Raw genomic sequence first — 11,613 nt, 5'->3', positions numbered from 1 at the left:
TTGTTATGTGATTTCTTCTTCTTCTTTCTCTGTGTCCTTATTCACATCAGATAATATGATATTTCTTTACAACACATTGTTGGGATTCAGTGTTATAGAATGATTTGAAAACGTTTAGATCAACAAAAACATCCACTCAAAGTTTGAAAATATTCATGACCCTAAGCGTTTCATTTCCTCTGAGCCGAGCTAATGAATCTGTACTTTTTCTGTCTTGGAAGGATTCGTACATGCGGCCTCTTTGATGTTATTATCTATTATTAACACTTCTGGAAGCGATTTGGCTTTTTGTCAGGTTGTGCAGATTGTTTCTTACGGTGGCCCTGAGGGTCAAAACACAACGACAGATTACAGAAAAGGTGGGACAAACTTCTGGTTTGTGATTGGACTCCCTGGCGACAGGTCAGTGTTCCTGTGTCTAGTGTGTGCTTCTCAGCGGTGTCCCTGTACGAGTTTGAAAGGATGGAAGAGGAGACTGAAATCATAAGGGAATATTTTAACAAAGGACATTCATTTGATGTAATTGTCGATATGCTTTCAACTTATCACAACATCAAAACCCTGAAAACACGCTTGAAATAATTCGGACTGAGGAGACGAGGTGGCTACTCTTCAACAAGTGACATCAGAAGGGCGATGTGGTTGACTCTAAAGCAGTCGTATTTTGACCCTCAGGGCCACCGTAGTTTCTTGTACAGCTGTGGCCAAAAGTTTTGAGAATGACACAAATATTAATTTTCACAAAGTCTGCTGCCTCAGTTTTTATGATGGCAATTTGCATATACTCCAGAATGTTATGAAGAGTGATCAGATGAATTGCAATTAATTGCAAGTCCCTCTTTGCCATGAAAATGAACTTAATCCCACAAAAAACATTTCCACTGCATTTCAGCCCTGCCACAAAAGGACCAGCTGACATCACGTCAGTGATTCTCTCGTTAACACGGGTGAGAGTGTTGACAAGGACGAGGCTGGAGATCACTCTGTCATGCTGATTGAGTTAGAATAACAGACTGGAAGCTTTAAAAGGAGGGTGGTGCTTGAAATCATTGTTCTTCCTCTGTTAACCATGGTTACCTACAAGGAAACACGTGCAGTCATCATTGCTTTGCACAAAAAGGGCTTTACAGGCAAGGATATTGCTGCTCGTAAGATTGCACCTAAATCAACCATTTATCGGATCATCAAGAACTTCAAGGAGAGAGGTTCAATTGTTGTGAAGAAGGCTTCAGGGCGCCCAAGAAAGTCCAGCAAGCGCCAGGACCGTCTCCTAAAGTTGATTCAGCTGCGGGATCGGGGCACCATCAGTGCAGAGCTTGCTCAGGAATGGCAACAGGCAGGTGTGAGTGCATCTGCACGCACAGTGAGGCGAAGACTTTTGGAGGATGGCCTGGTGTCAAGAAGGGCAGCAAAGAAGCCACTTCTCTCCAGGAAAAACATCAGGGACAGACTGATATTCTGCAAAAGGTACAGGGATTGGACTGCTGAGGACTGGGGTAAAGTCATTTTCTCTGATGAATCCCCTTTCCGATTGTTTGGGGCATCCGGAAAAAAGCTTTTCCGGAGAAGAAAAGGTGAACGCTACCATCAGTCCTGTGTCATGCCAACAGTAAAGCATCCTGAGACCATTTATGTGTGGGGTTGCTTCTCAGCCAAGGGAGTGGGCTCACTCACAATTTTGCCTAAGAACACAGCCATGAATAAAGAATGGTACCAAAACATCCTCCGAGAGCAACTTCTCCCAACCATCCAAGAACAGTTTGGTGACGATCAATGCCTTTTCCAGCTTGATGGAGCACCTTGCCATACAGCAAAAGTGATAACTAAGTGGCTCGGGGAACAAAACATCGAAATTTTGGGTCCATGGCCAGGAAACTCCCCAGACCTTAATCCCATTGAGAACTTCAATCCTCGAGAGGTGGGTGGACAAACAAAAACCCACAAATTCTGACACTCCAAGCATTGATTATGCAAGAATGGGCTGCCATCAGTCAGGATGTGGCCCAGAAGTTGATTGACAGCATGCCAGGGCGAATTGCAGATGTCTTGAAAAAGAAGGGTGAACACTGCAAATATTGACTCTTTGCATAAACTCAATGTAATTGTCAATAAAAGCCTTTGACACTTATGAAATGCTTGTAATTATACTTCAGTATACCATAGTAACATCTGACAAAAAGATCTAAAAACACTTTATACAACTTTGTGAAAACCAATACTTGTGTCATTCTCAAAACCTTTGGCCACGGCTGTACATTTCACACACGTCTTGTTCGTCTTTAATCACATGAATTACTGCAAAAATCACATGGACTTTGGGCGGGGCGATAACTCAATATTATTGCTTATTGACTTTAAGTGGAATTATAATGTTATGACATGATTACATTTATTCAACAACATGTATGATCTTGTCATGTTATCATTCTACAAATTTCTGTTGTCTGTATTGAGATTATTCCAAGTAATTAATAACGAACCGGTTTTAAGTTGTGAATTACTGACATTTTGTTTTACACACACAAAGGTTTTGGTCTAGTGCTGAAACAATAAGTCAATACACAGAAAAGTAATGGTCGACCATCTACAGCTTCTCTGATGTGACGATTTGCTGTTTTTCTGTTAAACATCATTGAAGGTTTTGGTTTTGGAGACTCTTGGTCAGACAAAACAAGCAATTTGGAGATTTCACCTTTTTGGGGGGGCATTTTTCATTATTTTCGTGACATTTAATTAAAAACAAATTAATTGATTTAATTAAAAAAAAAAATTCACTGACTAATCAAAAATGAAAATAATCATTAGTTGCAGCCCTAAATGCAACACAGTTCATTGCTTTTAACATCAGTTTGATTACTTTATAGTCAATATATATATATCGACATCAGAAAATATTCCTATTAAAGGATAGATTCACATTTGTTCTCATCTGTCTTACGACACAAGCTCATTTATATACTTACAGACTTATTGGTCGCTGTAATTCTTCCTTCTCTCCATACTGGCTGTGAAGAAATCCCTTCCTAAAGTGATTTTCAGTGTCGTGGTGGGGAACTAAATCCACTGTCCTCGTTCTGTGTAAACTTCTAAAGTTCAGCTGAAACTTCGTCCAGCACAACAGTCTGGGTCATCTGTGGCTCAGGAGGTGGACGAGGCTGTCCATTAATCTTCATGTTTGTGGTTCGATCCCGAGCTCCTGCTGTCCTGTCAAAGTGTCCTTGGGAACCACAATTTGCTTCTGATGGACATGGTAGCCCGCTGCCGTGTGTGTGTGTGTGTGTGTGTGTGTGTGTGTGTCTGTGTGTGTGTGTGTCCATTTGTTTAGTGTTTCCACCTTTCTGTTGCTATTCCTCCTCCACAGCTCAGCAAATAAACACTGTGTGTGGAAATACAAAGACGAAATGTGTATCCAAGGCTGGTGTGAACAGCAGGAACAATGAGCATGTGAGTATTGTTTCAAGTCAGTTTTAAAAATGTGAACCTGTCCTTTAATATTCTAGAAATTATCTCAACCATATCACATATGGACCCCTCCTTGTTTGTTTTGAATAGTGTCCTATCTTTCGTCTGTAATGGAATATGAAACCATGTCCTCAGACCTGCCCTCTTCATAACCTCTTCCCATCATGGCTTCTTATGCAAGGCACATTATCCCCCTCTCTGGTGCAGTCCTCGTCTTTGCCAGGAGAGAGCAGCAGTCAGCTGTGCAGCTCCTCCTCATGCTCATCTTCATCCATCACAGACACTGCAGCAGCTACTGATGGAACACAATGTTCGCTCTCAGAAAACCGGTATAATGTTTAGGGCTTTGCCTCATTACATATAATAGATTCTGTATTATCTGTTATGTGGCACACACAATGAAATCTGGCAGAACAGGTATTATATCAGGCCTCAATCCATAAAACCCATCTTCCATCTTTTATCCATCATGATTTACAGAAAATGGGTTATCCCTGAATTTTTCTCAGATTTTTATTAGGTTCACCTTTCCATCCTGTGGCGATGGAGCATCAGTTTGTCCCACATCCCTCTTTACTGTACCTCTAATTTTAGCCTCCCCTCACTCTTTCTTTGTCTCCCCCCTCTCTCCAGCCCTCCCCGCTCTGATCCTTCTGAATGGAGGCTGAGAATAGATGGGAGGCTGTTTCAGTCAGAGCTCTTGAGCAGGAATGCCTATATATGGAGTCTTACACCACGTCGAGCGCTGATAGTGTCGCAGGTACATCGAGTGGGCTACTGTGATTTGTAAAGAGGGTAGTGGGGGGGGTCATATGCCTACTATTATGTGTGTGTGTGTGTGTGTGTGTGCATCATCATAAGTGGGAGGCCGACTGTGTGTGTGTGCGTGTGCAAATGCTCGCACGCAAAAACCTCGATGCCAAGTGTGCGTCAGTCTGAGTCAGATAGTGTCTCATTCTGTCTCGTCATGTGTGTGCGTCAGTGCTGTTGCTGAGCGAAATTCGCTCCAGGGGAAGAAATGGAGGAGAGTGTATGGGAGGGAGAGGAAAAGAGGCAGGGATGGTGGGATGATGATGATGATGATGATGATGATGATGATGAGGCTGAGGGAGGAACAAGGGGCTTGACTATGACGACAGAAATGCATCAGCCGCATTAAGTGCACTTTAATATAAATGCATTTGTATGACAATCAAATACACTTATAAGCAACACAATAGAACACTGGTCCACAATGTCCATTCTGCAGTAAGTAAGATGTTCAGAATATATTCCATCTTATGCAATAAAAATCTCTTTCTTATATATACAGACCAATAACTGTTTCATACAAATGTACAAATGTGTACAACCTTTCTGAAAAGAACATATGCCTATATCCACAGACATAATGCATATGCAATAACATCTTTTTCAAATATCACACATACAAGATAGTAATTTTACAGATGTATATTAACTTAGCCTTTAATAGCTAGAACGTAGGAATCAATCCTTTACTTGACCGTAGACAACTCTACGTGAGCATGTCGACACCATGGGAATAGTACCATTCTCAACCCGTGTCGCTTAGTAACTGAATAGAAATAGCACCCCATCCCTATTTTCATTTTTTAAAACAAAACTTTTGTATTCTAACCCCTCTCAAAAAAGAAGAATCGCTCATTCACATAGTCAATTGTGCCTCACTACACCGCACTCCAGCGGAGCAAACGATGTAAAAAGTCCATGTTGAATGGACATGATAAAGAGTTCAGAGTTCAGCAGGTCAGGGCCGTTTCAGGCACACAGGAGCCGCTATAAGCTGCGAGCATTGCAAATATTGATGCTGCAACAATATCCAGCCGACTGCCCTCAGGCCAGGAGGGACCTGAAGAGCCCACATTCAGAGTCTAATGTACAGTACAACGTAGCAGTGGATTTGTGGCATGATCAGAGCTCCGGCAAACTTCCAGACAATTTCTTGTTTGGTGTTACATCTCGTAAAAAGCAATGGACACCTTCAATATTCTTGAGATCTTCACATGCCAGGATCTCGTCGCATGTTTTTTTTGTTTGCACATCACATTGATACACAAGATTTTAGATGGAGAGATAAAATATGAAATGTTAAAGGTCTGAAGCCGCAAACTCAAAGCTCAAAGTATCTCAGGTTTAAAGTTGATTATACTAGTTATGAGTTTTGATGTTGCCTTTAAGGCTGTGAGGAAGAGCTGCACTGGCTCTGAAGACTGCACAGAAGAGTCTTTCTTCTTCTTTCTGTACGGATAGTTAGTGGTCATCTTATGGATGTAAGAAATTGGTAAACATTTGACTTCCAATACATTTGAGATTTGGGTTTGCGTTGCTGCATGTCAGGCAAAAGTGCTTTAATTCATCTCTCTATTTAAATAGCAAGAAATGTTTTTTGTTTTTCTTTGTTCACAACAGATTTTTCACTACGAGTGAATACAAATGCGCGTCTGGAAGTTAAACACAGCGCGTACAAGTTCAGAGAGGTTTCTCTGTCTGATCATATCTGAAGCTCGTGTCACAGAGAAGCTGAAAGACACCACATGGACTCAAAACCCAGTCAGTTATGAGTCCATGTGGTTGCACCATCATGTAAATGTTGCACCAGTTTTGTAGTAGTATACAGATTAATGACTGAACAAAAATATAAAGCCAATCTTTGTTCTCAGGAGACATGTAGGAGTTAAAGTCCTTAAGTTGTATATACATTATGTATATTTATACACTTAATTATTTTTTACTTTTCAGTAAAAGGGGCTCCACAAAATATGACAATATGCCATACTTAATGAAGTAAGTCACAGACTTATTTTAGAACGGAGGAACACTTCCACTCCCATCTGAAAGACAAAAGAATGGGAAAAAGAGAGAAAGAGGAAGTTAGTGATGTATTTTCAGAAATGTTTTTTCATCTCATTTAACAAGACAAAGGTAAAAAAAAAGAGAGTGATAAGAGACAGATTCTTACCTTTGTGGAAGCACTGTGGCGATGGATGACATTGGAGTTGATACAACTCAGGTTGTTGCCCTAAGCCAGGGGCGATCGAGGCACCTGCCCCAAACATGGGTTCCAGGACGGCCAGTTCCTCCAGGAGGGACTGAGTGCAAGACACAGCGGGCGTGGGCGAGACGATGGGCGTGGAGGTGGCGGGGCTGGGGGAGGCAGTGAGGATGAGGGGAGGGGAAGCTGGGATGGAGGAGCAAGAGGACACAGGAGATGACACCACCTCAATCTCCATCGCTTCCTCCGCTAGCCCCTCCCCTTCTGCCTTTGCCCCGGCCTCAGCGGCCACAGTCGCCACGCACCCAGCCATGGAGTTACATTGCGCCGATTGGACGCTACAGAAGTGGCCCACTCCCTCAAACTGGGAGGGTTGGCGCCAGCACACTGGGGTTTGAGGAGAGGTTGGGCTGCAGGGATTGGGCATAGGGGAGGTGGAAGGGGAGGGGGGGGAGAGGCCGGTGGACTGAGGAGGAGCAAAGTCGTCTTGGAGGAGGGTTTCTAGGATGCTCTCTTCAAACAGAGAGTCATTATCGTCGAAGAAGATGGGAATGTCCAGACCTCTCCATGCTTTGATGGGATAAAACTCCCTAAGCATGTGGACTGAATCGACTTCAGCAGTTTCTGTGGTGGGAGACAGGAAGGGGGAGGGAGGGCAGGATGAGGGTGACATGGAGGGAGGAGAGAGTTTGGACAAGAGTGGATCCAGGTAGAATCCCTCTGCCAGTGAGCTGATATGCTGAGCTAAGAGGGAGATTTCTGCCCTCTCCTTCTCCCTCTCTCTCTCCAGGGAGAAGAAGGAGAGGCAGGGCTGTTTACCGGGTGATGCCTCAGGGGTGAGGAGGCCCTCAGGGGGACACTGGAGGGGCCCCAGTGGTACATCTACATACAGTGGACCCCGAACCTCGGGCAGGGTCATCACTGTGCAGTCGCCATCACTGGGGCTGTCAGGTGTGGGGGGCAGTTTCTCATAAAGGGAGCCACTGCAGGGGTCGACGGCGAACAGGAAGTCAGTGGATGAAGTAGGTAGTGCGAGAGGGAGCTTGGCAGACAGAGTGGTGGGGGGAGTGGGGCTGGAGGCGGTAGTTGGTGGGGCTGAGGAGGAAGCTGAAGGGGCAATTGAGGTGGTGGCGCTGGCTGTTGTAGCAGAGGGCGGAGGAGTGGTAGTGCCAGTGGGGTCGAAGCTGAAGAGGGGTTCACCGAATGGGAAGCTAGCCCCGCCAATCTGGGGAGTGTAGGGGGGTGTGCACACAAACTCTTTGCTCTGCTGAGCTTGTGAGGTGGGGACAGGGGGCAGAGGCAGGGGGAGAGCCGGCAGTGGAGGGTCAAGCTGGAAGGAGGGCGGCAGGAGAATGTTCTGGGTTAAAAAGTCTAAGTCTGCTACTGTTTCAACAGTGACTGGAGTCGGGGAGGAGGCAGCTGAGGGGTTTTCAGTAGGATGCTGCTGAAAGAAGCTTTCTTCTTCCAGAGAGGAGATGCTGGAGCGAGGGTCACCCTCCAGCTGCATGGCTTCAGCAGCAGAGCTCCCTGGCTCATCAGAGGAGCCCACACTGCAGCCGGCAGTGCTGAAGTCAAAGGACTGGGCGGACAGACCGCTGCTGCCCGGGGTGAAGACCTGGTCTGGGCTGGACAGGGTTTCTGGAGACTGGAGGCTCAGACCCTCCTGCTGAGAGGTACCAGCACTCAGAACCAGGGTCAGCTGGGTCTGCTCTGAGCTGAGCTGCTGACGCACTGACCAGGCCTCAGACTCACTGAGAGGGAGAAGAAAAAACAGAGATGAAACAGGGAGTTTGTGGTGTTTGTGTCTGTATTCATCGATCTTTTGTCTCCGTGTTGATGAGTGGTGTGTAGTTTAAAAAAGGCAGTAAATACCTGATGATGTAGTTGTTGCTGCTGATGGGGATTTCTCCGGGCTGCAGTTGAAGCACCATGTAGAGCCAAAGCCACGACTGGTCCTGAGCTTGCACACGCACCACCATTTCAGCTCTGCCCTCTCCTCCTTCTCTCACTGTTGAACAACAGTCACAGCACAAGTTGGCATCGGTTCGTAATCCTATTAATCATCATAGTGTTTTTCACTGCGTGGATGTGCCAGTGGGCACAATGTGTGTGTGTGTCTGTGTGTCTGTGTGTTTGTGTGTGTAACTGTGTGGGCATGGATGGTTGTAACTGGTAGGTATGTGTGAAGAGTACACTTACATAGGCTGCGGTGCTGAGCGGAGGCATGTGACAGATCCTGTGGGTGGAGGAGGCTGTACCAGGAGCGAGAGCGTAAAGCTGTCACATCAAAGCCCAGATAGGCGCTCACACTGCAGGAGAGAGTGGGTGGTGATACGTTAGGAGGATCATGTTTCACCCCTTTAAGTTATCGCATACACAGATTAATATGCAAGTTGATATTAAAGCAACAGGTGGAGATGAGGTACTATTTCTGTGAACTCACCTGTCTTGGGCAGTGTGCAGCCTCATGTCCCGGCCATGCTGAGAGTGGAAGCAGGCCAGGAACAAGTTGGTCTCAGCCAGTGGAGGCGCGGAGGCCGACTCCCTCTCTGCCCCAGAGCCGGAGCGGGTCGGGTGGGGCTCCAGAGGGGAGCAGAAACACACCCAGACCGGGTTGGAGGTCCAGTAGGACCCGGCGGCGGGAGAGGTGGAGGGGGGGGAGAGGCAACGAGCTCGGATCAGAACCAGCTTGTTCCCAGCACTCTGCCTCCTCACGGACTTGGAGGTGTTGAAACGACAGCGGAAGAGACGGTCTATAAGGGAGAAGATGAGAGGAGGTTCATTAAAAATCATGTTCGGTAGTCTGCAAAAAAAAACTAACTTGTGGATTTATAATTTTGTACATTTTGTCTTACCCATCTCAAGAGACGTAGAGGTTGACAGGTTGGTCCTCATGATAAAGTGGTCTGAGGCGTCGATGATATCATACACACTGTCTCCCTGTGCCACCAGATCCACCTGGAAAATTACGAACAGAAACGTTATTTACGAAGCCCAAAAGTAGAGCTTGAATATCCCTTCACTGAACTACGAATGAGTCGGTGCCGTGCAGACTCACCATGGAGTGTCCGAGGTGCTCGGAGACGCTGTCTGACAGATACAGGAGCTTCCCTTCGCCCGTCACCAGCATCAGAAACCCCGGCAGCGCCTGCATCAACTCCGACAGTTCGTGGAAAGACAGAAACCCCGCGCTCTCCTCGAGGCTTCCCGCTTCTAGAGGGGGGGGGGGGGGGGGGTGGAAAGGGAAAGAACAAAAAAAAGGGGGGCAAATTTGTTAATAAACTGACAAATGAAACAATCCGCAATATAAACACAGTGGCCGCAGTGTTTCAGCACCATGGACAGCGGCGCGGCTGTACTTGTGGTGCTAAAGCATTTCAGCACCACGAACAGCGACACATTGTCATCAGCTTCTATGTTGATTATTTATCATATCAGTTAATGACCCTCAACTCTACAGTTTATCCGAAAATGAGATTTATATCAAGACGATCGCCTGCGGTGCCGCTGAAACACTTGTTGATTCCACCGCGAGGGGCTGCAGGCTGTCGATGCAGCAGCGCTACATGAGATTCATCAACAGGTCGTTTTTATTGAGAGTTAAATTCATTCTCACCTTGACCGAAGAAGACGGATTTCCTGGTGTACATGCAGGCGAGTGACATGATGTGCAGGTATGAGAGCCGCGCTTTATCTGCATCGGTTATGGGCAACAAGTCCTTCAGGTTCCGGATCTCGGCGTTGATCTGGTCCCGTCGAGCCTTGGATGCTCCTTTGGTTGAGCGGTACATTGTGGCCGGTTGTTGCGGTGAACTATCGAAATTCCTCCAGTTGCGAGTTGGAGAGTTGAGAGCGGAGAGCTGTTTAACGCCGGCTGAAGTCGGTTAAGAGACAGGTTGTAAAAGTGGAAAAAAAAACCTCTGAGGTGTGTTATTGGACTTTCATCTCAGCTATTTTGTTTTTCTTCCAGAGCAAGGTTTAAAAACCTCCTCCTGTCCTGTCTCCGTCTGCTTTAGCTCCGCCACAGCGTCCAGCTCGGGTGCTGGCCGGCTGCTGGATGTCTGTGCCCCCTTTCAGAGTGCAGGTGAATCGGCGGCTGTGGTAGCCGTCTCTCGCACTGAAGTCCGGAACCGTAAATCTGGTTGAGGGACTCTGCTCGCAGGTCCCTTATATAGCCTGGGACTCCGCCGGAGTAGGGGGGCTCCCAACGCACCAACACCGACGTAAAAGGGAAGGAGGGGGGTGGAGAAGAAGGGGGGGGGCCGAGGGGGAAAGATGTGTCTCATATCAGTGTTAGCAATGGTGAAACTCTCCCCCCTCCCTCCCGCGTGCCCTCTCCTTTCGGTGACTCTTCCTCGACGTCAGCTCTTCCCTCTACTCGGTGATGACGTCGGGCTAAAATCGGGAGCTCCGGCGACGCAAAAAGCCCGATTTGGACAAAACCGAGTAAGGGGCGGAGCAACCGTAAAACGTAAACGGAGTCACCGGACTCCGGTGTATTGGAGGAGGAGGAGGGGGGTGCAAGAGGAGGAGGAGGAGGAGGGGTGGTGGTGGTGGGAAGACTGGGTTGCATACGAAATAGGTCTCTGTGTTTATGTGTCTGGCACCTGAGGTATAGGCTACCCGTCATCGCCTGTTTGCCCCGGACCTGTCAGTAAACACGGCAGGTGCTTGTTAGGTGCGATTCACCGACTCACTTTGACCACATTTCACTGTCAACACTCAAAACATGCGAGAGAGACGCTGCTCAGCTGTGCCGCAGAGTCTCTGAGCTGCTGCTGACAGGAGGCGGACATGGATGCTGAGGCTGTTTCACATCGCTGCGTCTCTCCGTCGTCGTTTTATGAATGGACATCATTCCTGAGCTGCTGAAAACAGGAATGAACGCAGAAACCTGCACAGAATCTGCGGATAGCCTCCAGTTTATTAGTCTGTTAGACGTGAATGTTGCGCATGTTCCGAGCCTTCACTGCAATTTCATATTTCTTTGCTGTTAAGAGGCAATCTTTCGCATTTTATTAACATTTTTTTCTAAATATGCGACACGAAATACACTGAAACGCTATGTGTGTGTGTGTGTGTGTGTGTGTGTGTGTGTGTTTGCTACATGTATTTTCTTATTCTACGTGTATTGCGTG

General features: G+C 46.8%; 1 protein-coding gene across 1 annotated transcript; it reads right to left on the bottom strand.

The window, feature by feature from the left end:
- Positions 1-6,285: 6,285 nt before the first annotated feature.
- Positions 6,286-10,266, bottom strand: npas4a (neuronal PAS domain protein 4a). The gene is made up of 8 exons (XM_070913711.1): positions 10,092-10,266; positions 9,534-9,688; positions 9,331-9,433; positions 8,919-9,228; positions 8,675-8,784; positions 8,348-8,483; positions 6,443-8,226; positions 6,286-6,314 (listed from the first exon to the last, which is right to left on the bottom strand). Exons 1-8 carry the CDS (start codon positions 10,264-10,266, stop codon positions 6,286-6,288), a joined length of 2,802 nt encoding a protein of 933 aa, XP_070769812.1.
- Positions 10,267-11,613: the final 1,347 nt, after the last annotated feature.

The sequence above is a fragment of the Enoplosus armatus genome, chromosome 10, assembly GCF_043641665.1.
Source record: "Enoplosus armatus isolate fEnoArm2 chromosome 10, fEnoArm2.hap1, whole genome shotgun sequence".
In the NCBI taxonomy this organism is placed as follows: domain Eukaryota; kingdom Metazoa; phylum Chordata; class Actinopteri; order Centrarchiformes; family Enoplosidae; genus Enoplosus; species Enoplosus armatus.
This window is presented reverse-complemented; position numbering and strand designations above follow the sequence as displayed.

Bases quoted from the DNA above. Each gene is read 5' to 3' on its own strand.
- npas4a (XM_070913711.1), bottom strand. From the start codon at position 10,266: ATGTACCGCTCAACCAAAGGAGCATCCAAGGCTCGACGGGACCAGATC. The intron at 9,229-9,330 runs GTAAGACAAAAT...TCTCCCTTATAG, and splicing joins CTCTACGTCTCTTGAGATGG to ACCGTCTCTTCCGCTGTCGT. The intron at 8,484-8,674 runs GTAAGTGTACTC...GTTGTTCAACAG, and splicing joins CGCTCAGCACCGCAGCCTAT to TGAGAGAAGGAGGAGAGGGC.